General features: G+C 44.9%; 7 protein-coding genes across 13 annotated transcripts; 2 read left to right on the forward strand and 5 right to left on the reverse strand.

The window, feature by feature from the left end:
• The first annotated feature begins 587 nt into the window (after positions 1–587).
• On the forward strand, positions 588–3971 carry LOC6532917 (ero1-like protein). Its single transcript, XM_002093617.4, has 5 exons — positions 588–1017; positions 1379–1642; positions 2360–3045; positions 3104–3412; positions 3474–3971. Exons 1-5 carry the CDS (start codon positions 877–879, stop codon positions 3523–3525), a joined length of 1452 nt encoding a protein of 483 aa, XP_002093653.1. The 5' UTR covers positions 588–876; the 3' UTR covers positions 3526–3971.
• A 54-nt stretch (positions 3972–4025) lies between these two features.
• Positions 4026–5024, reverse strand: LOC120321622. The gene is made up of 3 exons (XM_039374881.2): positions 4913–5024; positions 4579–4852; positions 4026–4488 (listed from the first exon to the last, which is right to left on the reverse strand). The coding sequence occupies exons 2-3, from the start codon at positions 4812–4814 to the stop codon at positions 4236–4238; spliced, it is 489 nt and encodes a 162-aa protein (XP_039230815.1). The 5' UTR covers positions 4815–4852; positions 4913–5024; the 3' UTR covers positions 4026–4235.
• Positions 5025–5034: 10 nt separating this feature from the next.
• LOC6532919 lies at positions 5035–8585 on the reverse strand. Its single transcript, XM_002093619.4, has 7 exons — positions 7641–8585; positions 7371–7581; positions 6984–7068; positions 6721–6923; positions 6498–6664; positions 6147–6441; positions 5035–6067 (listed from the first exon to the last, which is right to left on the reverse strand). The coding sequence occupies exons 1-7, from the start codon at positions 7784–7786 to the stop codon at positions 5600–5602; spliced, it is 1575 nt and encodes a 524-aa protein (XP_002093655.1). The 5' UTR covers positions 7787–8585; the 3' UTR covers positions 5035–5599.
• A 220-nt stretch (positions 8586–8805) lies between these two features.
• LOC6532920 (protein tipE) lies at positions 8806–12112 on the reverse strand. Of its 2 annotated transcripts, none has more exons than XM_002093620.3 (5): positions 11792–12112; positions 11447–11642; positions 11214–11387; positions 10920–11156; positions 8806–9787 (listed from the first exon to the last, which is right to left on the reverse strand). In XM_002093620.3, the coding sequence occupies exons 1-5, from the start codon at positions 12066–12068 to the stop codon at positions 9742–9744; spliced, it is 930 nt and encodes a 309-aa protein (XP_002093656.1). In that variant the 5' UTR covers positions 12069–12112; the 3' UTR covers positions 8806–9741. The 2 variants fall into 2 exon arrangements, with proteins under 2 accessions (XP_002093656.1, XP_015049700.1); XM_015194214.2 differs by lacking the exon at positions 8806–9787 and adding an exon at positions 10093–10563.
• A 348-nt stretch (positions 12113–12460) lies between these two features.
• On the reverse strand, positions 12461–15578 carry LOC6532921. 2 transcript variants are annotated; one of them, XR_001454079.3, is made up of 3 exons: positions 13585–15578; positions 13467–13510; positions 12461–13140 (listed from the first exon to the last, which is right to left on the reverse strand). XR_001454079.3 is itself a non-coding variant. In XM_002093621.4 (2 exons), exon 1 carries the CDS (start codon positions 14939–14941, stop codon positions 13595–13597), a length of 1347 nt encoding a protein of 448 aa, XP_002093657.1. In that variant the 5' UTR covers positions 14942–15577; the 3' UTR covers positions 12461–13140; positions 13585–13594. The 2 variants fall into 2 exon arrangements, 1 of the variants encoding a protein (XP_002093657.1); XM_002093621.4 differs by lacking the exon at positions 13467–13510 and having other exon boundaries at positions 13585–15577.
• Positions 15579–16201: 623 nt separating this feature from the next.
• Positions 16202–17039, reverse strand: LOC6532922 (V-type proton ATPase subunit e). The gene has a single exon (XM_002093622.4). It carries the CDS (start codon positions 16940–16942, stop codon positions 16688–16690), a length of 255 nt encoding a protein of 84 aa, XP_002093658.1. The 5' UTR covers positions 16943–17039; the 3' UTR covers positions 16202–16687.
• A 1946-nt stretch (positions 17040–18985) lies between these two features.
• Positions 18986–24311, forward strand: LOC6532923 (protein tipE). Of its 5 annotated transcripts, none has more exons than XM_015194216.2 (3): positions 18986–19375; positions 20170–22418; positions 22705–24311. In XM_015194216.2, the coding sequence occupies exons 2-3, from the start codon at positions 21124–21126 to the stop codon at positions 22766–22768; spliced, it is 1359 nt and encodes a 452-aa protein (XP_015049702.1). In that variant the 5' UTR covers positions 18986–19375; positions 20170–21123; the 3' UTR covers positions 22769–24311. The 5 variants fall into 5 exon arrangements, with proteins under 5 accessions (XP_015049702.1, XP_015049703.1, XP_015049701.1 ...); XM_015194217.2 differs by having other exon boundaries at positions 18986–19325; XM_015194215.2 differs by having other exon boundaries at positions 18986–19262.
• The last annotated feature ends 152 nt before the right edge of the window (positions 24312–24463 follow it).

Raw genomic sequence — 24463 nt, forward strand, 5'->3', positions numbered from 1 at the left:
CATGAATGGTTAAGAACGGTCTTTTCCTTTAAAATTTGTTTAATTTTATATCAGATCTTTACAAATTTAACATATTTTATTTTACATTTATTATTTTACTTTCTAGAATGTGTTATTAAAACTTTTCTTGAAACTCTGTACTTTTCGTACAAATTCAAATCAAGCGGTCTTTACGCTTGTTCCTTATACCGCGATCTGGCAACCTCTTCTTTTAAAATGCTTCATCCCTGGAAAGAGGGTTGCCCTTTCTTCAATTATTTGGCGCAAAATTTGAACATATCATCGGGTTGTTTTCGAAATCCTCCTTTTTAATATTTACGGTCAATTTAATTCCGAGAATTTTAAATTTCCAATCCCCTTCAATTTATAGGATAGTCGCTCAGAGAAAATTCTGTAGAAATTTTATTAAAACCGATTTAAGTTTTGTTGTAAATTAAAATGGGAATATTAAGGAAATTAAGTCTTAATATATATTGAAATATTTACACACTTGTTCCTATTTGAAAAGCACCTGCTGTACTGAGTGACCGCATTCCGTAATGCTACCTCGCAAGACGTGGTATTTTTTAGTACATTTCGGCGCTCGGCGCCTGCGGTCACACAAACGCCAAGTACGTGTCCAAAATCATGAATCGAAAGTAAATCAACAATGTTGCTGCTGCGAAACGCAAATGCTCGCTAAACTCGTGAAATTGGGATTCGGAATCGCAGGTGCGAAATCACACCGGTGTGGAAATCGGATTCAGATGCATACCGTCGGTGAAGCGCAAAACTACTGAGCACGCAATAACAAAACCCAACGAACAACAAAAACAGTTACAGCCGATAGCAACAGCCACAGTCACAACAATAGCAACACTTGCAATAAAACACACAATGACAACACGCACCGTGCAGAGGAATCTCTGGGCCTCTGCTGTGGTGGTGCTGATCCTGCTCCTGTTCTGGACGGACACCACCAGAGGATACTTTGCAGCCATCGATGAGGCGGAGACCAGCAAAAACTGCTTCTGCGAGGTATGTTTATAATCGGGTTCTTTCTTATTGTAACGGTAGATTTAAATACTGATTTAAGCCTTATTAACATTTGTTGGTCTTAAATGTTAAGTTCATCATAATTTGCTTATCCTCTAGCGATCCTTACTGTGATTCTTGAATGTTTCTATTTATAACATTTTTATTAACTGATTATATATGTACATATGTAAATACTATGAAATTATATTAGTGGAAAAGTTATTCGTGCAAAGTTATTATACTGCAGCATGTACAGTATATATTAAGTCAATTATAGTTATTATAATGCTCCGACGATCTTATTTGTATGTATATACCTGCTATGCCTACCGCAACTGTATGATATTTATATATTTCGCAGTTGGAGGGATCTATAAACGACTGCAGCTGCGATGTAGACACGGTGGACCACTTTAACAACATGAAGATCTATCCGCGACTGCAGAGCCTGCTGGTGAAGAACTTCTTCCGCTTCTACAAGGTCAATCTGCGGCAGGAGTGCCCCTTCTGGGCGGATGACAGTCGCTGTGCGATCCGTTTCTGCCAGGTGGAAAACTGCGAGGAGCAAGCGATTCCCCAGGGCATTAAGGACAAGGGCGAGCACAAGGAGAAGGCCGCGTTCAAGGTGAGTTTTCCGGTATTTCCATTACCGAGCTATCGTCTACACAACGATTCTTATCTCATTCATTCTTTGACCAAAATCGGTGGTACTCCACTATCTAGCCGAGCACTCAATGGGTTTGCAGGTGATTTATTTGTATGCGAATGTTTGCGGCTCCACAAGAATGAACCGCATCCGTAATCTTTAAGTGAGCCTACGTACGCTGTTAATGATGTGGCCTTTGATTTTGTTTTGCAATGCTGACGTGGTCTTCATATGTCATCAAGCGTTCATCCGCCCCTTTTTAGTTCTCATCTTATCTAAAATATTGATCGCTCATTAAGAAACAATACCCTATAGTAAAGAAAACAAAACACCAAAATTCTTTAGGAAGAAAATCAATTATATTTTTACAGATAACTCAAAAGAAGTGCAGTGCAATATATTTCTTGAACAGCACTTGTTCTTATCTTCATAAACAAAAAACAATTTATACTCGCACTTGCAAAAAGAAACAAAACCATATTATTAGCCAGATATCGTAAGAACGTATAGATAATTATTTATACTGATAATGCCGTTTAAGAATATATTTATATATTCGTGAAAAGCATTATCAGTTTGCTTAAAGATTACTTAACCATCAATGAAACAATGACTGACTTAAAACTTAAGCACGATTGTTTGCACAACTGTTTACCTTACCTTACTGACTTCCTCATCTGGATCTTTTCTTTACAGTACACGCGCGAGGCGCAAGTGGGTGGCGCAGCCTGCTCGGATGGAGAGGATTTTGACAGCTCTCTGGGATTCCTGGACACGAGCATCAGTGACCAGGCGCATCGGGAATTCGAGCTGTGGGCAAAGCACGATGAGGCGGAAGAGGACTTTTGCATCGTGGATGATCATGAGGAGGGCTCCCAGTATGTGGATCTGCTTCTAAATCCGGAGCGATACACAGGCTATAAGGGCGAGTCGGCACATCGGATCTGGAAGAGTATCTATCTGGAGAACTGCTTCGGTGGCAACAATGAGACGGCTAACAAGTTCTCTAACTACGTGCCCCATTTGGATCTGCGTGATGTGTGTTTGGAGCAGCGTGCCTTTTACCGCATTATTTCTGGCCTTCACTCTAGCATCAATATTCATCTGTGTTCCAAATACCTGCTGTCAGAGTCGAAGGACTTCCTCGATCCCCAGGGCATCTGGGGTCCCAATGTTAAGGAGTTCAAACGACGCTTTAGTCCAGAAACCACAGGCGGTGAGGGTCCGCACTGGCTGCGCAACCTCTACTTTATCTATCTGATAGAACTTCGCGCATTGGCCAAGGCTGCTCCTTATCTGCGGCGAGAAGATTACTACACAGGCATCGCGGAGGAGGATGATGAGGTTAAGCTAGCTATCAACGATATGTTGTCTGTTATAGAGTAAGTCGAAAAATTCCCTCTTCTTCCACAAAAATTTTAATGTTGCTTATATTTGCAGAAATTTCCAATCCCACTTCGACGAGAACGCCCTCTTTAGTAATGGGATTGCCTCCATTAAGTTTAAGCACGACTACAAGGAGAAGTTCCGCAACATATCCCGCATCATGAGCTGCGTGGGCTGCGACAAGTGCAAACTGTGGGGAAAGCTGCAGACGCAGGGATTGGGTACTGCTCTAAAGATTCTCTACTCAGAGAAGCTCAATCTGGCCACGGAAAGCGGTTTGTGGGACAAGCCGCACATCGAAGCGGATCCCATCTTCAGGCTGTCGCGAACAGAGATTGTAGCTCTATTTAATGCTTTCGGCAGGTGAGTCCTGAGGGGTAAAATCACTTTTCTAGAATATTTATAACTCCACATTTGCTTGTAGACTATCCAACAGTATATACGAGATGGAGAACTTCCGGCGCGTGCTGAGGTAACCCATCCAGTCTGTACTAACCGAGTGACGAGTCGGATCTCATTCGCCTCACATGAGCAGTTGTGCACCGCCGCTCCACGTACTAGTTAATTCATACGCACATCGCTGGGGCTGCATCTTGGGCTTCCTCCTGAATGCGGTTTCCCTCCCATAGTTTGTAACATTTTACCGGCCAGAGGCTAGCAACCCCAGGATAGCTGCTTCCCTGTACATACAATCTATCACCCTAGGCTACTTGTACTTTAGTGCACCGAATCACCCTAAAAGAAAAACCAAATGACAAAAAAATTAGCCCAGGAAGGATGCAGGTGTTTATTGTAAGTTAGCATAGTATTTATTGTATCTGGAGGAGTTTGTGAGCGGAACTTAATGAGCAAGTAAACGCATTGTGCAATAACACGACCTTATGACACAAGGACCTAAAATAAACTTCTGTCTGTTTTGAAACCCCCTCTTTAACGTCTCCATCGATACGGGTCCTAGCAACCAAGTTGTTTGCCGTTCCAGCTGTCGGCTTTTGTGACATTTACGAATTGCTATCCAGTCGATCTGCACTTGATTGCTCTTGTGATTATATTTTCTGTGCGAAATGGTGCTTCTTCAGGTGAAACGCGGCGACGAGGTTATCTTCCTCTATGAGACAAGTGTTAAGGAGAAGACCGATACTGTGCTGCGCGAGCTTGTGGCTCTCCACAATGGTCAACTCAAGATTCAGCGTGTCTGCATGGAGATTGAGGAGCTGGCCGAACATGGCACCATGGTGCCGGGTGAAATGATTGGCCTAAACGAGGAACAGAGGGAGGAGCTCAAGCTTAAGGATGTCTGGGCGGATAAGTGTATCCCGTCGGGTGGTTTCACTATCAACAAGGATCCGCTTCTCCGCCGGAATGGACAGCAACCAACGGAGGCGATGCAAAAGGTCCTGGCAGGTGCCATAACCGATGCCAAGGCCATGGTGGATCGGGTAAAGTATTGGAGATGCATATTTCTGCTCGAATTTTGAAGATATTTTAAAAGCCAAACTACATTAATAATTAATCTTCAAAACCTTTAGCGCCTGGCTAAATCCTCAAAGACTCTGACCCTAAAGATCATTGAGGAGGCATTGAACCTCCTTCGTGGTGCTGTCACCATTGTATATCCCATGCAATTGCCGCCCCACGACACCATTCGCATGGAGTTCACAAATACCGAGGATCTGACTGGCACCCAGGCCTCCAAGGAGGTCATCGAGCCCTCGAAGGCGCAGTTCTGGTTTGCTGGACGCCAGATGCTAATGGGAAAGCTCATGAGTGACTACTTGGGTCAGAACGACAAAACCAAGGTGGCTGTCCCTAAGAAATCTTACTTATGTGCTCCATAACCCAGTCTAATACTTAACCAGGTGGTCGTGAAGCTGAATCAACTTGGTGAAGGACCACCAGGACGCGAGGCCGTGATCACCGAGCCCCTGCGTCGTCAGATGATGGCCGAGGCCTTCCGCCGCCAGGAGGAACTGAAGGTAGGACCCTTTTTTTGTAGAGAGAATTCCAAATGGTGTTTTATTTGCTATAATTTGAGTATAAGTATATCAGATATTAGTAGGTACTGTTGCTCCATCGGCTAAACTAGTTTAAGAATCGCTGAATATTGCGTAGCTACAAAGTCGAGAGTTAAGGCGAGACGGATGCCTATATCCTTGGTCTGTCCTGGTGTTATTCTTCATTTGCGTCGTTCAGCAGATGTCAGTTGGTTTATGCTATATATACTCTATATAAATGCAACTTTGTCTAAGGCGCATCTGCTGCAACGGTTAGAGTGGGGATCGGGTAAATAAAGCTCGGCCATCCCATCGTTGTTCATCTGGGTGTCCAGTATATATGTGTGATTATCCTTATTGAACCAAGAAAAGTTAAGATCCGTTCCATTTATCTGTTAGTTGGTGTAAACGTTGTATAAATGCGCTGAGTAGAATTTAAATTCAGTTCCCCTTGTACAATGCACAGGTCCTTAAAGATTGGTGCTGTTTTGTGTGGTTTTCCAGTAGTCCTTTCTGGAATCCTTTTTTTCGATGCGACTTGCAATGCTTAATTCGCTTACAGTATGACTAGTGGTTTCTCGGGCACATCGCACGTAGTGGCTTTCTCCTGATCTTGGTCGAAGTTCTGTTGACTGGTTCCCGAATCTCCGGCGGGACTTAGTGGTATCAGCGACTTGGTGCTGCCGATTAGCTCTTGGTTGTCCATCGGAAGTCCGTGGTCCGACATTTCCTGGCCATCCACCGCTTGTTGCTCCAGGTCAACTACATCGTCGTCCGTGTCATACATCTGATCCTGCTGCTTGTTGGCTAGTCCTGGGCCAAAGGGACCATCATTATCGGAGTCATCGCCGGCACAAACACAGCGCATCTTAGCATCGTCCCCCACCTTTACGGATTTGGTGATGATACATAGCGATATGGAGGAGATCACAAAGAGCACAATGGGCACAATCAGCGAGACTACAAGTTCCCTGTAAACCTTGTCCAAATCGTAGCGTGCAACCACAAACTCCACATTCGAGTCCTGTAAGAGGTAGTAATACAAGCGTCAGGTAAACTGATACCATAACTGGCATTCAAATGGAGTTTGTTCCGCCACAAACCTTGTTATAGTAGCACTGGTAGCGTGACTGGGCGGTATTGTTGTCGCCATCGTTGCCATAGCGAGCCACAAAGTCCTTGCACTCGCCACGAAGTGTGTTCACGCAGCCCTCCAGGTTGATGAACAGTTTCTTCCAGCTGTAGATGGTCAGGTTGGCCTGGTTGGGTAGGTACCTCTGCTCGGGATCCACCGACCTGGTGCTGTTCTCGTAGATTGCCCAGAACTGGGTGAAGTTCATGAAGGGCGCTGGCAAGGTGTCATGTTCCAGGAGGGTTCCATTTATGCAATCCGTGGCACTTTCGAAATTTTATATTGTAAGCTATAGACTTTTTAGTGCCCTACTTAGACTTACGTGATGCGATTGTCCGACTCTCTTGTGACTGTGGCACAGTTGGTCAACAGGTTGCCATCATCCTCTTTCCAGAACTCAAAGGGTTCGATACGCACGCCATGCTCGGATCCTCGGGCCTGGTTAAAAGCCACTGCGTTCTCACAATCGGCTGCAATGAGATTGTCCTCCTGAAAGGATAAAGGATTTTACTACCATTCTAAATTCCACTCCATCTCCAGCTTACATGCATAATGAGGGTGTTGACATTGGTGGTGGTTATCTTGGAACAGTAACGATCGCAGCTGAAGGGTTTTTTGATCTTGGTGCAGTGCACGCCGTGACACTCGAAGAATCCATTCAGCTTGGTGTTATCCTTCTGCGAATTGACCGTAAGTCCGTCGGCCTTGTGGTGACACAGGAAAAACTCCGACATATTCTTGCAGTGTCCTTCGATGAGAAGCAATCAGTTAATGAACATGCACAGGGGGTCTCTAGCATGGAACTTACCATTGGAGCAGTTGAAGACGCCTCTAATGTTGTTGCAGGCGGTGCCGTTGTTGCAATTGAACTTGTTCAGCCGACTCAGGTCAATCTGTAAATGGAAAGAGAGAATAATGAAGGATAATGGCCGTTCGATGATCGTTAAACTCTCGTGGCGCCAAGTGGCTATTAAAACCATGGAGGGCCAATACTTGACACGCCTCATCGTCTGTCCACTAGAAGTGGATGAAGCAAAGAATGAGTCATGGCGAAACTTTTCCTATAGCTGGATGCCCAAGACGATGACGTCTTCTAGTAGTTTGTTTACTTTTAAAGTGCTGCCACAGTTGGTCACAAAAGTTTGCCAACTGTTGTTTCGGAACTTTCTATCCTGGACAGGTGCTATGAACTCACCATGGCGCACGATGTGTTGGTCACTCGGGTGCAGTTGTTTAGCTGTATATCGGTGCCGTTGCGTCGCACTATTGAGTGGATCTGGGGACAGAAGCCACTGGTCTTGGTCAGGCACCACTCTCCGCAGGATGCCCAGGGGCAGTTGTTGGGCATCTGGCGATCCACCGTCTGGCACATTACCGGATCCAGCTCGAAGCCGGACTTAAAGGCCCTAGGAATAGAATACATTTATGAGTGGGTTATAAAGAAGGCTACGAAGTAGATACCCACTTCAGGGAGGGCGAGTAGATGGCCACGCTCAGGTAGACGATGGACACGCAGGACAGCACCATGGTCAGCTGGCACAGGCAGATGGCGCGACAGATGCGCGCATCCTGTTCGGGAATCACCCGCGGTTTGTCCTTGCGCCGCCCCATTTAACCCGTCCTAGTGTGGTTCTCCACCTGGTAATGGCTCCTGGTTGTGGGTTGAGTATCCAATTCTCGGCTAATTTACGACTTGTTGATTTGGTGGCCCACTTCCGTCGCTGCTCCTCCTGCCCAATGCTGTCCTTTGTATTGTCACCCTACGCCGTTCTCAAGGTGATTCCTTTTTTGGGTTTGGTGGGTGGTGGTTGCTTTGGTGGGTGGGTGGTTTGTTTGTGGTGGTGGTGGGCGGGTTGGTGGCCTGTGCCGTTCTATTTTAGTTAGCTTGGCTCATTGGAATTTAAAATCACTTGGACGTGCGGTATAGCGATATGTGGAATGGCAGGTGGGAAACTGGGACGTCTTATGTTCTAAGAGATTCAACCAGTTGAAGACTCTTTCAATTTGTCTTTCATTTGCGGACGGAGTTGCCACCTAAATTATGCGGAGTTTCCAGGGTTGCGACTCACCCGTTCACGCATTTTACTCGAACGTTTGCTTTCGTTTATGCACACGCGAGTTGGCACTTCTCAGGAAAGTAAATGCATGAAAAGTGCATCGCATAAACGCAGTAAATGTTTGATGGATGAGTTTTAATAGAGTTTTAAGGAGCCTGTTTGCCCGATTTTCGCACGTCCACTCCCGACGGCCACTGAGTCCTGACTGAAACCCGGAGCGGAAGGAGTGCAGAATGCCAGGACTCAGGACTGCCAAAGGACACTGCGCACTTTTACTTTTTTCTTCGAAAGCGAAAGCGAAAGTGAAGCAGCTCAGGCCAAAACAAACCCTTGAGTGAAATGGAAACCGGGACAGGGATGGAGCCAGTTGAACAAACGGTTCCGAATCCTGGAAAGCACGCCTGCGCCTGGAGAGGATGCCCCTCCGCCCCCCGTCCTCCCCAGTGTGTCCTCGTTTTGCGCGTTCTCTCCCCGAATTGGGTAAATGAAAACAGCTTTGGGTTTTGTTTAGCATTTCTCCACATTTGTTTTGGTTTCTTTCATTTTTGAATTGTTTATTAAATAGGCCGTTAGCTGGTTTAATTTGTTTATTGATAAAGACACGTTAAGTAAAAAATTTTTAATCGTTTTGCATTCAAATTGGTTTGTTCTTTCGGTTTGTTTTGTATGATTTAAAAAATTCTCATAAGCAACGTGCGTTATATCGGTTCTGCTAAGCTATATGTATACGTATATATCTATATATATATATTCATATATATGCCTATATATATACTGTTATAATCCGTTTAGATGCTGGTTTTTACATAAGATCGTTAAAACTATTTCAAAAATGTTGAGAGTTTCCCAATGTGAGCGTGTTGTGTGAGTGAATAATTTGGTTCCGCTGCTTAACCCCAATGGATTGTATCTGGTATCTTGTAGTATATCTATCTTTATCTGGGTTTATTTCATTCTGGAGTTCGTACCGCCCCGTTTCTATGAATCTTCGCCGCGTTTTGCGGCCTGGAGCGGATTCGGTTCTATACAATTGTTTGTTTGATTGGTTTTTTTTTTGGTTTTCGCTTCCGTTTTAGTTAGTTTTACGAATTTACTTAATATTTTTATGACTACTATCACAATTTGTTGAAAACAAGCGACTCATTAATTGGTATTGGTATTATCTCTGTGAAAATTGAAGTCGAGATTGGAGCATCGCTGCAGCCTCCAAAAAAAAAAGCCATTAAAGCCAACGAAATTTCCATATAACTAGCATAACAATATGATGGCAAAGTTTATGTTAACAAATCTCTTGAGCGCAAAAGTTGAATAAAATGGCTGAGAAAAAGTTACTCCTTCGGCGATGCTCCACTTGATTTATATATTTTTATATATATATATTGATCGTCCGATGTGATGGCAAATGGAATTCTATATGCTTGTTTATAATTCTAGGTAAGCAATGTGTGTGGTACAGACTACAAAGTTGAATTTGCTATTTGTTAAGGGCTTTAACTAATATTATTTTTGCTAGTATTCCATATCATCATCTTCGTCACTGTGACACAGAAGTTTGCTAGAATTGGAATGCGATTGGAACAGATTTCTTAATAATCAATGCTAGTCAGATAAAAGCGATATATATATATATGCTAAATAGATTGGGATAAACGGATCATGCCATTCTAGAATCGAAATTAACAAACATTTCTAATAGTTGAAAAGAAAAGCATGCAAAAACATTTTCTAAAGCCATTCTAGTATAAGATCGTTAAGACTTGAGGGTATTCGATATGTTATTATATCATTATAGATTATAGAAAAAAGGGAAATGCTGCGATCCCGCGTGTTAACTAACTAATTTAAACCTGAAAGAAACCGTTTGTAATTTATCTGTATTGCTTGAGCCTAGACCTTTAATATTTTGAGTATATTTCTTGTGAGTTTTGATTGTATTTCTTATTTGAGTGATCGTGTGTATAAACCATACAAAATTCCTTTCGAATGGTGTTTTGCTTTTGTGCGATAAAGAAAAGGAGACTACAAATGGAAATATTAAGGAAGGCAGTAATTGCTAAGGACACTTCAGAGTAACATTTTGTATTGGACTTCAAATAGATGCGGGTGTTTCTTTTTTGTTTCAGTGGACTAGCTAGAACTGGGTGCCACACAATATGTGCAAGATATCTGGATCGAGGGATCCAGGGATTATAGCAAATACCATCGCACTTAACCTATCACAATAGATTTCTGGGGATCAAAGGTCGGGCACTCGCGCATTGATTAGATCATATTCAAAATACATTCAAGGACAACGACTTTTCCGTGTTACATTTCATGCAGTTAACGATCCTGAAAGTAATATAGAGTAGTAAAGAGAAGATAACAAAAGCTAATAGAATACAAAGGCTTTTGGTTAGGAAATATACTGGAAAACTACGGGTAACATTCGTGTTTCGACTGAGGGATCAGGCCAATTTCTTAACGATTAACAAAAGGAAGAAATTACATTCATAGGAGGATACAGCAACAATATCTTCATACAAGGCACAATGAATACATGGTCCATGGAACTGGGTGTGTAATATACAGATACGGATACGGATACGAATACGATTACGGGGGATTTCAATTTGCCAAACTTTTCGCAATGAATGAGAACAAGATGCAGGACAAGATGCTGACAGCTGGTACGGAATAGGACTCACTCTTCCTTGGTCGGGAACTTCTCGGCGTAGACCCGCGAGGATTTGTTGCAGGCCTTCTCGCAGCAGGGGCAGTACCAATAGCTGAGCACCCCGATCGAGATGGCGAAGAGCACGTTCGGTATGATCAGCGACAGGATGAGGTGGTACAGGTTGTTCTCCCACGAGTACCGACCGATGACCACCTCCGGATACGCCCTGCTGTAGTAGCAGGGGAAGGGCTCTCCAATGTGCGAGAACCTGGCAGGGATTTGGGTTAGTAATCTCGAAGTCATTGGAAGCGATCTGCCAACTCACCCATATTGCCTGGCAAATATGCTGCAATTGGTCGTGGGTGGATAGCCACAACCCTCTGAATTGATCAGAAACTTGGTATAGCTCACATCCCAGTTGACCGTGTCTAGGTCCCGAGGATTGCGCTCCCATTCGCTGAACGGGATGCGCGTATAGTTGACAAACAACTGATGGCACCTGTGAATAAGACCAACATTTACAACAAAAGTATATAAACAGGCAAATGAAGGACCCACTTGGTGAGTGATGAGGTGCAGCCCTCGCGGCAGGAGCTCCAGCTGCAGTTCTTGATGCCCTCCGCGTAGATGTGATCGATGACGATGCAGGTCACCGGCACTGGATCATAGTCCGCTATGATCGTTGAGATGGCGGGATCCACGACGAAGGGTATCAGGAAGAGGAATGTGAACACCGACAAAATGGCAGTCGTACCTGTGGGTTTGAAGTCAGTTAGATAAGGGTATTCCAGCAGTCATGTTGCTTGTAAACGATGCAGCGGTTGTACTTTCTCCTTTTGGCAGTTTCTATATAGATTCGATTCCCTGACCGCTGCCTCGTTTACAAGGCACTTAAAATCTCACCAAGGCACACGGAGGTATAGAACTTTGCCTTCTCGAGCAGCGTGTCCATCTCGATCTCCTCGCGCTTGGCCTTGATGGCGTCCACGCATCCGCTTCCCGGCCGCACCGGAGATTGGCAGGCGGAGCGCATCGAACCGGATGCGGATCCGCATCCCGATCCCGCCGAGCCGCACCGGCTGCTGTTCAGGCTGATCTTGCTGGCGGAGAGCGTCTGCGCCGAGAGCGTTGGACTCGCCGGCATCGACGTGGTCGTGGTCAGCGTGGAGCTCTTCTTCATGGCGGAGAAATACGGTTCTCTTAGTTATTTTGGGTGTGTGGTTCGTGTGTGGGGTGCTTAGTTTGTAGTTGGATCGGTAAAAGCCTTTAAAATGAACACCGCTAACATTCGCGCTTCTACAACAATTAAGATCTCGCTTGCTTGGGGATCCCTTAGCCTAATCTTCTAACGATCTCCTGCCCATCTATCTGCCTTATTTTTATAGCCGAAATGGAAAATGTATTTCTTATTTTGTATTCTTTGTATATTAAATCGTTTTCTTTGTTTTTAGTTGTTCTTTTTTTTTTTTAATCTAAATTAATGCTTATTATGTTTCTATGTTAGCCTTTTGGGGTTAACTTATTTTGCTTTGACTTTATCGACGAGTTGTCGTTTCGAGATTTTTCTTTAGATTTTTGATCACGCATCCCTCACTCTAAGCCATTTTTGAATTTCTCTGCCCTCTGTCCTCCCGGCGACTGAACCTTGTTCTATATCTTCTATATCTTCAGCCGATTCTGGTGTGGTGTGTGTTGTACTGGGTGTATCTGTGTGTGTGTGTGTGCTGTGCATGTGGGTGTGCGTATGCGTGTGTGCGTTTACTCCCTAGATAAAACTAAGTTCCATAATTGCAATAACTTTAAATATATAACCTCGCCCTTAAATCTCCTGCTATCCTACAAGTCCTGCAGCCTGTGGCTCTTTTCCAAAAAAAACGAAGAAAAAATCCAACTAATCGTGAACTAAACAGTCGAAGAATATACTAATATTGTCTTCAGATCTGCCGATCGTCGTATCTTGAGTATGTCAAGCGCCTCGCATTGGATTTCGGTCTGTGAGATTCAGTTTGTCCTGGTTAGCTCAGTAGTGTCCTTGCAAGCCTCTGAGGTGTGTGGTCTCTCGTGTCCGTGTCTCTGTGTCTTTCTGTGTGTTTGGGGTGTCGGAGTGTCAAAAGTTCGATGGAAGGATTACAAAGAATTTCAAGTTGCTCGATTGTGTTCCTGACTTCTTCAGCTGGTGCCCAACTCCAATTATTGCAAAGCGAAGACTCCCGTCTGGTGTGTCGGACTGTCTTCCTGGAGCAGAGGAATGCCTGGAAGATGCAGTACTACATGTTATTAAGTGATTATGGATATCAAGGGGAAGTTAAAAAACTACCTAAGTTATTGGTTACAACATACATAGAATTTCAGTGGTGGGGATTATTTGAATATAACTTATACTAATCGCTCTTCTAAAAAGGAGTTTGAATGGGTATAGTTAATATTGCAGATTAAATTGTTCTATTGGAAAGTAGGAAATGGGGGGAAATTAACTCCTGAATAGTATCCCTTCTGTTCTAGTATCTTATGGTGGAATAAATCTATAGACTGTTCTATTTCTGTGGAATTCAGAATAGGGCGTATTGAAAATAGAGACCTAGAACACCTGGTAGACATGTCACATGTGGGCTACCGCAAAGACTGCAAGTCATCAGAGAGAATTCATTATAAGAACGAGATTTCCAGATATAAGAGTACCGAAATATAGAGCTTACGTGACGGATCTCATAGGGCCATAACCTCATCGCCGCCGCCCCCGCCCATGTCGCCGTTGGTGGGTGCGCCCACGTTGTTCTTGTTAAGGACCGTCTCCGTGTCCACGCATCCCTTGAACCGCATCTTGGCGTCGTCGCCCACATAGACGGTGGTCTGGCACATGATCAGGATGGAGCACGAGACCACGAACAGAACCGATGGCACCACCGAGGCGAACACAAACTGGCGATAGGTGACCTCCAGGTCGAAACGGGCCACCACCACATCCTTCTTTCCGGGCGAATAGAAGCACGGGAAGCGGGCCCGGGCATTGTGATCGCTGCCATCGCGTCCAAAGTCCTTCAGGAACTCCTTGCACTCGTCCATCAGGGTGTTCACACAACCCTCCAGGTTGATCATCAGCTTCGACTCGTTGGAAATGGTCAGATCGACATCGGGTGGTGCTATCTCCGGCACTGGAGTGGCCACCGACACATGCAGGTGGCTCAGATATGTGAAGTTTGTCAGATCGCTGAGCATGTTGGTCTCCAGGGTGGAGCCATTGATGCAGTCCACCGCATCCACCTGGTCCGAGGTGTGCCTGATGAAGTAGCACGATGTCATGGCCACATTGTCGCTGGATTCATTCCACACCTCCTCCAGAGTTTCGGCATTGATGGCATTCTGGCACTGCGACAGGTAGACCTTGTCCCCGCTGAGAACCACCACGTTCTTGTTCCGGGTGGGGATGTCCACACACCTGCGGTCGCAGTTGTACGGAGTCCTGATCTTCCGGCAGGTTCCTCGACTGCAGGAGTACAAGCCGCTAATGTCCATGCAGTTGATCTTGCCCCGCCTGCCGGAACACTTGACTGGTGCATCACTGTTGTGGAAGATGCACTCGAAGGCATCCGTGATGTTCAGACACTGGCCAGCGGTGCAATTAAAGGTGCCCGTAAGATTCTTGCACTCATCATTAATGCACCTGGCCTTGTCCGCCCGATCCTGGTCGATGCCGTAGCACGTTTTATTCGCCGAATTGGTGCAGTTCTGAAATATGAGATTGCTGCCATTGCTGCGCAGATTCACGTAGATCTGGATGCAGGCACCGGAGGTCTTGCTCAGGCACCACTCGCCACAGCTGCCCCACTCGCAGTTGTCCTTGTTCACCGCCCGTGTGGTGGTGCACATCACCGGCGTGGGATCAATGCCACTTTTGAAGGCCCTGGTGGAGGGCATGTATATGGCCACCGTGAGGTAGACCAGAGCCACGGAGCTGAGCACCAGGGTCATCTGGCAGATGCATATGGTGCCGCATATTCGTGTATCCTGCGGCGGAACCACCAGGTCCTCAACGGGCACCTTTTTCTTGCCCATTTCTTAAGCGGGCCGACTACCCTGTAATTCCAAGTAGCAAGTGGGTGTGGGTGGTCACTGGTGTCGCCTCTTTAATCCCTGTGCTGGTTAATCCCTCGCGTGCAATCCAATTAGAAGCTCGTCATGTCGGTTTTTAGTCTATCGATTTAGCTGGAAAACTGCGTGGGCGGTGTTGTATGTTGTGCGATTATATAACCCTGCGTAGGTTGAGATTTTCCTCCGACTTTTCTATGGGTCCACAAAATTGGGGAAAATTGGTAACTCGGCAGGCTGCGCACGTTTCCAGCTGGAGGACACGTTTCTTGGATAGGCCACAAACCTATCGATTTTTGGCTAGCTGACCCCACAGAAATTCACTTTAATCACTGGGCCCATCCATACGTTGGTTGCATCACGTGCCCAGCGGGGGTTTCCCTGTCGATTTGGACTGGGAAATTCACACAATTCCAGGGATTCCGCTTGTTAACACAATTATCTGGTTATTATTGGGTTTTATAATTTATATACAATTATTTGTTTAATTCTGGAGCAGTGCGCTGTTCTGTGGTAATTATTTTTTCCCTTCGAGTTACTGGCAGCTGGTGGCTCGTGACCCAAGGCTTTCTGCTCCGCACTGGCGACTGCATTCGGCTCGGCTCTGGTTCTATGGATTTCACAGCTCTCTAGCGTTACGGCGCTCCGGTGCTCCAGCTCTCCGGTTTCTCCTCACTGACCGCCGACAACATGGCACACATCGTGGCGGGTCTCGTGGAATTCGCTACTCTCCGCTTTTTGGCATAAATCTCGGCTATGCGCGCGCACTTTTATTGCAAAATCAATAGTTCCGCATTCACATATTGCTGAAAAGAGCAGGACACCCCTGCTGCTCCCGCTCCTGCACCCGCACCCACTCCCCTGCCCACGCCCGCCAAGCTGGCTCCGCTCGGGCCAGTCCCACTCCCACCCAGCGTTCCCATTGATTAAGTCGGCCTCCACATGGCCAAGAGTGCAAGTGCACCGAGTGCGCCATGTGCGGGCACTTTGTGTTTGCTCCAGTTATGGTCAACCACCGGGCACGCCCCCTTCCACATAAATGCGAAAATAAAATAGCCTCTTTGGGATGCATCATTCTAAAATGACACATTTTCAAGATAAATATATACTAGGTACTTAAAATGTAATATAAAAAAACCAATGAAAAAATATTAAATATAGATTATAACAAAAGCTGAATAAACTTAATATTATACTAAACTTATAATAAATAAACAAATAGAAAAGTAGTAAGAAAAAATTGTTCTATATTTGCCAATAACTAAATCACAAATAGTACAATGACTGATTAGTAAATTATCTACACTACCAAATAATAGATAAATAGTTATCTGGTAACAAAAGTCGCTCATGTGGCAAGTTTGTAAAATCGTAGATTGAAATTATTGGATTTATGGTTAGAATACATGGCTTATGCTTTGCAATAAGCAGGAAGAGATGTGGATCAACGAAATTGAGATATAAACAACATAGTGTGCAGTGAAAGTTTACATCAAGAGGTTAATTGGATTAGTTTGGAAATCGTGGGGCGTATCTGGGGATTGGATAGCCCAACCATATCAACGTGCCAGTATTGAAGTACAAATAGAGTTTGGCGAAGCCACTGCTTCCGCGGAATAACCGAATGCGTGTGATGTGGCTTCAGATCCGGAAATCCAAAGAAGAAGCATCCGCCAGAGATTAGCTATGTGGAGATTTCTATGTGTGAATCCCTTATCCCTCCTTGATGGGATTGCCCCAGGACGAGGCAATGATCCGGATGGTGTTTCCATTAAGTTTCGGCCCCAGCAGTGGATTCAGTTGCGCCAAATAGCAGCACAGCCAGAAGAGCCAGCAGACGACGGCGGTCAGGAGGAAAATGCAGCGCACCAGGTCATCGTGCGGTTCCTTGGTCAGCAGGATGGGTCCGTACTTGGCCACCGCCGCCCAGAAGATGGTGAAGAAGATGATCGTTAGGATTACTTCCATGGCTGCTGCTAATTCTCTCCACTTTCCTTTATTTGCGTCAAATCAAATTCTGTTTTTATCAATCATCTGTGCTGGCGGAAATCTACTAACGCGTCCCACCACAATCCGCACATGTCACCCGTTGCCCAACACTTGCGCACTCAATCTCTTTCAACACTGGCCAACAGTTGGTTTGGCGGCTTAGTTTTATTAATTATTGTTAATTAAATTGTATATAACAAAACGTTTTTTGCAAAAACAATAGTAGAATTTCTTCAACTATATAAATAGATAAACCTATTTGCTAAATTTTAGCTATTTAAGACATGGCTTAGAAAAATTTATTTAACTAATAATACTCTCGAAGATCAATTATTATTTTAAGTTTCAACGTTCATATAAAAATATTTTTATAAAGATAGACATAAAGATATTTATATAAACGTTCATGCAAGAACTTATAATTACCCAGCTATTATTACCTTTATCATTATGGATTGACCTTTTACAACATTCTCAGCTAAATGTTTTTTTTTAGATTTATACCATAACTTTGTTTCTAGGAAAAGTTTCGTGATTCCACTACGAACCTATTAAAAATTTATGTCAAACATTGAATGAAGGAATCTAAGAATGATGCATTTTATAAGTGTTTGGGGAAATGGTAGGCATACACATATACGATTCTTGGCATGGTGATTACAGGGTATCACAATATGGGGTACAATGTCTTTTCTACCGACACAACCACTGAACACGCTCCACTTTGGTTTTATCACGGACCAAATGGAATAATCAATGGCCGCAGGGAGAAATTCTAGTTGCATGCCAATCAATGGAAAGTGCGCTTAGAAGTAGGCAACGATTTTGGGGGTCATCGAAGGATCCTGCATTCGATTACCATTTTGAGTTTCTCGCTCGGTACTCACATGTAAATTAAGGATGTTTCAGCTCGAAGTGTTGAGGTTTATTTACGTTCCTGCTACTGGGGCACGCACACACGTGGGGAAAGGGGTTGGTGGACGTGAGGGGTCAGGTTAACCACACCAATACACTTGCAGCAATCGCAGTCACAGTCACAGTTGCACACAGTGTGCCTTCAAAATCGTTTCATAACCCGCACATGGCTCACTCTTCGACGGAACTCTACGGTTTATTGGACCTTCTTTTTGATCCTTAGCTAAGCAAGTGCCACAATTGCTGCGTTTCTGCACTTTTCCACCATTTCCCCGTGGCTGGGCGAGCCGAGAAAATTCCAAACAGGAGAACTCGTTACGTTTCCCTGCTGTTTATGCCACTTCTGAGTTCTGACACTTCTCAGCTTTCGCCCATCGGAGCCCTCTCTTTCTGGCGGGGATCGCTGGGCGCCTGCGTCGACTGGCTTTACGTCATCGCTGGCCGCTGTTGCTCCCAGCTGGAGAATGGAAGAGAAGGAGCTTTGGCCAGTGATGCTGAACAGTAAGAGGTCCAAGAAAAGTTATAATGTTAGCTATAAGTTCTAGGTCAAATATAAAAATGTTCATGGCAATTATGGACACATGTTCATTTACAGTTTTATTTTCGTAAATCATATTTAAGTATCACTTTTATTATTAAATAAGTGCTTATAGATAAGATGATTTAAACCATTTCTTACAAAATAGCGGTATTGTACAAATTTGTGAGATTGTGAGCAGAGACCAATGCAAGTAGGAGTCATTTTCTGCCTTTGCCGTATAAATTAAAAATTGTCAAATTTAACCCAAAAGCTAATAGTTATCAAGTATAATTCGTGAGTTCCAAAAGGGGGAACCCTGAAATCATTATTAACTTCGTGGCGCCCAAGCAGACGGCAATACAAGGCCAAGTTATTTGGTGCTTTTGCTTCATAAGCTACAAATGGCCAAGCTCAGCATACAACTTGCTAGATTAGCCAAGCGAAGGGAATTTTTAGTGCCTCCCACAGCACATTCCTTGCAAAATCTAGCTGGTTATTAGCCAAATGGGCAACGCGGGACTGGAGCTTGACGGCGGTGCAGGAGAAAGCTCCGCTCCGAAGCTCCAGTTGGACGTGGGCCCTTAATTCCGCTGCAGCGTTGCCAGTGGCAGGCAGTCCTTTCGCTGAAGAGTTCAGCCGTCGTGTTGTCGCCTTGCTCCTTTTCTTGGTTGTCGCCGTCGTTGTCGTCGCCGTCGCCATCGTAGTTGTCGTGGTCGTTGTTGGTCTGTCACTGTATTGTTGCCAGCAAAGAAAGGCAAGAGGAACCGAAAATGCCACGAAAGAAAATGTGGAGCGTGAATGTGACAATTGTTCAGCGTTAGCAACTTTTGACCCCGTGCGCAATCAGGTCACCATTGTTCCATGGTAAACAGTGCTTGCCCAAAGAGCAGCAGCAAATGTGTGCTGGTGATTTGTGATTGAAAATGCGTAATCCTCGTTCCGTTGTCATCGTGTTCACCGCGTAACCTGAACCTTGAGTAAACACACACAGGCGCAACTCGGACACTTACAAACACATACAAGCTCACAAACGGGAGCACGCAACTCTACGTCACAAGAACTAGAAACGGGTGTGTGGGGGGGTGGAGGGGCTTTGAAGTGGAGAGGCCCCAACCGAAATACCTGAAAATTGTAGTTCAACTACATTTAATTGATCTCCCAGAGGTGGGGGACCCAGCCAGGTGGTTCTTATAAATCTTGTTATATGGTGCCCCCTAAAAAATCGTTTCGTGCTAGGCACAAGAAGTTGGCTTTGCTCTAGCCCACTCACTCACTCCTTTGGGAGGTCCTTTGCCGCATAATTTCGATTGGAGCTGGCACTCTGCCCCTCTCTTTTTCTCTTCTACAGGCCGCCCCCCCTTCCTGAGGCTCTGTGTATGTCAGTGTGTGTAAGGGGGTTGGGGAGGGGTAGGGGGAGAGCCTACTTGCATGTGCACAGCCTGTTTCCAGTTCGTGTGAGCTGGTATGTGTGTGAGTGAAAGCGTGCCAAATGAATTGAAAATTACATGTGGCTCCACTCTGTCTCACCCATCCCCCGTCTACCCTCCTACACCCCTCTCGCCCCTCGCAAATGCATCGAAGGAGTTTTATTATTTAAACACGACGAGTGCGAGTTGAGCTCATTGGTGCCGTGCCGCGTGTTTCCGTTTCGTAACACTCGGGGTTACATAAATATAGACGTCGTCACCTTTGCGGGCTTTAAAAATATACACGAATTAACGGCAAAGCGCGGCCTAACGGTATTTTAAAACGCACTCACACTCTCTTACAGCCTTTGTGAACTGCACGTGCTAAGGATAGCAAGGAGAAGAAGAGCAGGAAAGAGCGTGCTGGTGAGAGAGGGAGAGCGCGAGGAATAGCCAAGCAAAGCAAAAAAAGTGAACAAGACAAACAAAACTGTCCGTCCAGCATTCATTTTTCTACACACATTTCGAAAGAATGTAAATGTAAAGTGAAGAAAAACAGAGAGAAAGAGAGAGAGACCTCAAAACTGGCCATTGGCAGGCCAAACACATACACAAGCAAACCAAACACACAGGACACACAGGCCACACACGACACACACGCACGAACATCCAGTGCTTTGCCGCAGTCATAAAATAATCAAGAAGCAGCTAAATCAGGCAAAAGCAAGACGACTGCAACGTGCTGATGTTGACGAAACATCTCCATTGGGACGAATAAAGCAATTAGCAAAGGTTCAGGATTGTTGCCACCACACTGCCAGGAGGTGGAGGAGGAGGAGGAGGTGGAGAAAGCTGAAGGAAGCTGTAGGAGATTAAGGATGCGGGATGCGTGGGACTCGCATTCGGACTCCGTGGAGTATTTAGCCTAATCGAGTGATGCGATGCCGATGAACCGGAGCACAAAGATGCAGGAACCTCCCTGCACTGGTCAGCTATGTGCGAGATAACGGGACACCGGACAGCTAGGCAACCAAAGAGAAAGAAGCAAAAGCAGAAGCAACAGCAAAAGCAAAAGCAAACGAAACGAGAAATCGAACTCTCCCTGTGATATAACTTGCACCGTAATCGTAATCTAGCTATTAGTTATCGTTATCGATCAGTAATCGCCGCAATTGTAAGCTAAGTTATCGCACTTATCGCCGCTCTGCTCCGCCGCCGCCACCGCCAGACCTGCGCCTAAAAACTAACAATATTAATAAATATAAATAATACACCAATATATAGTAGACTTCAAACCCGACCAAAAATTGAGCTAAAACATGGGAGACGAGCAGGACAAGCGCACCGGCAAGGAAAAGCTGCTGTTCTACACCACCGCCTTCTTCATCCTGCTAGGCACCTTCAGCCTGTTCGCCTTCCTCTTCCTGGTGCCCTTCGTCATCGAGCCCGCCTTCACCACGATCTTCATGCAGTTCGAAGAGGTTCCGGCGCTCTGCGAGACGTACGACACGGAGATCTACTACGGGGCCAAGAACTGCTCGTGGTCATCCTGCCGCGAGGGCTGCACCAAGGACATCTATACGTGCACCCAGATCCGGGTGAACTACCGCCTCAATCTATACAACTACACCGATGAGTTCAACTTCACGGAGTACCACATCAATCTCAAGGAGTCGGAGCGCATCCTGCCGCCCGTCAAGCGAACGGATCGCTATGAGAGAGCTCTGAGGAGCGACTACGAGTACGATAATCTTGGCGGTGGCACCGGCCTGGACATCGACCTAGGCGGTGGGCGCCTGGAGCAGCTTAATTTTGGAGATGCCGACGGCTCCAATGGCTACCTCATTGAGGATTCGGAGGACACACGCGGTCTGAGTGCCTCGGGAACCCTCATCCCGGACGAGCGGAGGCCCTTCGACGAGATCTCCGAGCTGAACGAGGGCCTCATGGGGAACCGCTCCATGTACTACTATGTGGGAGCCAGGCTTTTCCCTAACGTAAAGGGCTGTGGCTACCCACCAATGCTCAACTGCACTATTTGGCTGAAGAGGTACACCAAGATCGGCATGAAGTTTCCCTGCTACTACTCAAAGGTGGACCCGAGTCTGGTCATCAGCGACCTGGACTACTGGCAGAACACCCTTAATTTGGTCTACTCGATGGCCATTCCAATACCCTCGTTCATCATCTCGGTGATTTATCTGACGTACGCCTACTTCAAGATCTACAACGAGGACGAGGAGACGGCGCCGCTGGACAAGAACGCCGAGGACATGGACATCGATGATATCGATGCCGTGGACGACAGCGATGGTGCTGTGCTGGCGGACAATGTGGCCGGCAGCCAGATTATCAACATGGACTCCACCACCAACGACAGTTGTCTGGAGGGTGTCCTGCCCAACGGCGGTCCCGGTATGACCGCATCCATATCGCAGGGTGGCTCTGTCACCACGCCCGGTCCGTACATCGCGCAGAGTCCGGCGGGCTCGCAGATGACGCCCAACTCGGAGATCAACTCATTCGGTCACCAGCTGAAAGTCCAGATGGCCGACGAGCTATCGAGGGACTCGCTGGAGAACGGAGTTATCTCCACGTCCAACTCAGTGCAAGGGTAAGACGGGATACTTATATGTACATAGGGTATTCATTTTGAAAGTAAGGGAGTAGGATTGAAGATATAGATATAAATAGAATCCGAAAGGATTCTGTAAAAGGATTCTATAATAGGCGTTTGCTTAGGAAATGAATATTACGTATACGTAATCTCTTTTGTGTTATTTTGTAGCATACATTTATGCGCAAAATGGCATAATCATAAAACCTGTGAAAAAACATTTTTTAGGCTTTAATCTTGTCGTTAACATTGAAACTAAAATTTTCCAACATGTTTTTTACAGAAACTTGAGCAAGACGATGACGACGAGTATCTCAACTCCTCCTGGGCCGACGGCGGCAGTCTGAAACGTCAGGCGCATGGTCTGGAAAATGTTAGATTCCGATTCGGAAAATGAGCCGCTGCTGGATTCGTAGGCCGCCGAGCGGCCAGCCACGGACCACAGAGCAGGCGGAGATCACCGGAGCAGAGACCCAACCCGAAAACAGAACTCATGAGATAACCGTGAAGCGATAACCCCAAGTATTTCTACCCGAAACAATCGACAACAACGCAGCGAATGCGACCGAACCTGAATACCTTCAGAGCTGTTAGCGGCACCTAATGAACTATGATAGATTATATTTACCTTATGAACTAGCTACTCGGACTCACACCGACACTCACACTCACCCACATAAAGCACGCTAGATAGCCGGAGTAACTCCGGACTGCCACACCCACTCAAAATTGCAATACACGGGCATTATAGTATGTGCACAGTATCTGATATCTGGAGGATCTTAGGCGATTGGTACAAATACAATAAACATATGCCGCATGGACTCGAGCATGGAGTGCTATTCATATACCTAGAGGAAAAACTATATTACTTATACACGCATATACAAATATTTACTTGAATTATTTTTCTATTCGCAACAATCGTCGTCGTCTCGAGGCAGAAACACAGAGAAACTCAACCACTACCCATTTGCCCAACATACAAAAACCAAATTCCAAATAGAGCAAATAAAAGCAAGAAAAAATAAAGGAGAACAAGGCGCGCAACTTATTTACAAATCGATAAATCGAGGCGCTGAGGTTTTTTAAATATTGTAATGCCCATTCAAGTGCTGCAACCCGTAAAGCGTAAAAACAGAAGAAAAACAGAAATTAAATTTAGCAAACGAAAGCATCTCGTGTATTTCATTTAAACGTAATGATAAACGAAAGCAAGTCGAATGCCTATATTTGAAGTAAATTTAATTAAATTAACATTAAATTAAATTAAATTAACGTAAATTAACTAACATTGTTATCCTTCAAATTAATGCGGATAAAAACTCACAGCTTTAACTAACTGAAACGGAGGCATAAGATTTTTCTTCTACATATTTATTTTATTAAGATTATTAACGGATAGTGAATATTTATAGGTCCTACAAATGGTTCAAGCTATTCAATTAAAAACTTACAAATAAAATATTGCATTAAATCTTAATAATTTAGGTCTGAAATTAAATATAAACTAACGTTTCCTTTTTATATTACAAACAAAACCGAAAACGAAACCAAGTCATTTCTAAACTCAAAGGCGAATAATCTCGATATCGAAATTCGATGCCTAGGCGTATAGAAGCATCCGCATCAGCATCAGCATCTGCATCCGCATCCGCATCAATAAACTGCACTTTTGCGCATATTGTATCAATGATAGGCGGCAAGAACTACACAGAAATCGTTTGTTTTTAACGACAGTTGGAAATAGTTAACGAGGGTCAAGCAATGGCAACAGAAGCGCAACTATTAGCTAATATCATGTAAAACAGACAAACAAATAACAAAATGCTACTAGAATTGAAACCAAATACATGAAAATCTCGAAATAAATACGCATTTAGCAGCCTATTTTGACATGTAGTTTATTTTGCATTTCTTGGAGAATTTTTGCAGCTATAAAAGTAAAATTGGTTAATCAATATCAAAGATCTTCAAATTAACTAATGATATTGTTAATTCAAAATTTGGCGCCAACAATTTGGCATACCCGCGCGTTTTAC

Source organism: Drosophila yakuba, chromosome 3L (genome assembly GCF_016746365.2).
Source record: "Drosophila yakuba strain Tai18E2 chromosome 3L, Prin_Dyak_Tai18E2_2.1, whole genome shotgun sequence".
Lineage (NCBI taxonomy): Eukaryota > Metazoa > Arthropoda > Insecta > Diptera > Drosophilidae > Drosophila > Drosophila yakuba.

Excerpts from the sequence above, each read along its gene's own strand:
- LOC6532919 (XM_002093619.4), bottom strand. The coding sequence starts at position 7,786 with ATGGGGCGGCGCAAGGACAAACCGCGGGTGATTCCCGAACAGGATGCG. Across the intron at positions 7,582-7,640 it reads ATCTACTCGCCCTCCCTGAA|GGCCTTTAAGTCCGGCTTCG; the intron begins GTGGGTATCTAC and ends TTCTATTCCTAG. Across the intron at positions 6,665-6,720 it reads TCAACACCCTCATTATGCAT|GAGGACAATCTCATTGCAGC; the intron begins GTAAGCTGGAGA and ends TTATCCTTTCAG.
- LOC6532920 (XM_015194214.2), bottom strand. The coding sequence starts at position 12,068 with ATGAAGAAGAGCTCCACGCTGACCACGACCACGTCGATGCCGGCGAGT. Across the intron at positions 11,643-11,791 it reads CTATACCTCCGTGTGCCTTG|GTACGACTGCCATTTTGTCG; the intron begins GTGAGATTTTAA and ends TCAAACCCACAG. Across the intron at positions 11,388-11,446 it reads TGCACCTCATCACTCACCAA|GTGCCATCAGTTGTTTGTCA; the intron begins GTGGGTCCTTCA and ends TCTTATTCACAG.
- LOC6532923 (XM_015194216.2), top strand. The coding sequence starts at position 21,124 with ATGGGAGACGAGCAGGACAAGCGCACCGGCAAGGAAAAGCTGCTGTTC. Across the intron at positions 22,419-22,704 it reads ACGTCCAACTCAGTGCAAGG|AAACTTGAGCAAGACGATGA; the intron begins GTAAGACGGGAT and ends TGTTTTTTACAG.
- LOC6532922 (XM_002093622.4), bottom strand. The coding sequence starts at position 16,942 with ATGGAAGTAATCCTAACGATCATCTTCTTCACCATCTTCTGGGCGGCG.
- LOC6532917 (XM_002093617.4), top strand. The coding sequence starts at position 877 with ATGACAACACGCACCGTGCAGAGGAATCTCTGGGCCTCTGCTGTGGTG. Across the intron at positions 1,643-2,359 it reads AGGAGAAGGCCGCGTTCAAG|TACACGCGCGAGGCGCAAGT; the intron begins GTGAGTTTTCCG and ends TTTTCTTTACAG. Across the intron at positions 3,413-3,473 it reads CTATTTAATGCTTTCGGCAG|ACTATCCAACAGTATATACG; the intron begins GTGAGTCCTGAG and ends ATTTGCTTGTAG.
- LOC6532921 (XM_002093621.4), bottom strand. The coding sequence starts at position 14,941 with ATGGGCAAGAAAAAGGTGCCCGTTGAGGACCTGGTGGTTCCGCCGCAG.
- LOC120321622 (XM_039374881.2), bottom strand. The coding sequence starts at position 4,814 with ATGAGCTTTCCCATTAGCATCTGGCGTCCAGCAAACCAGAACTGCGCC. Across the intron at positions 4,489-4,578 it reads TTTGAGGATTTAGCCAGGCG|CCGATCCACCATGGCCTTGG; the intron begins CTAAAGGTTTTG and ends CCAATACTTTAC.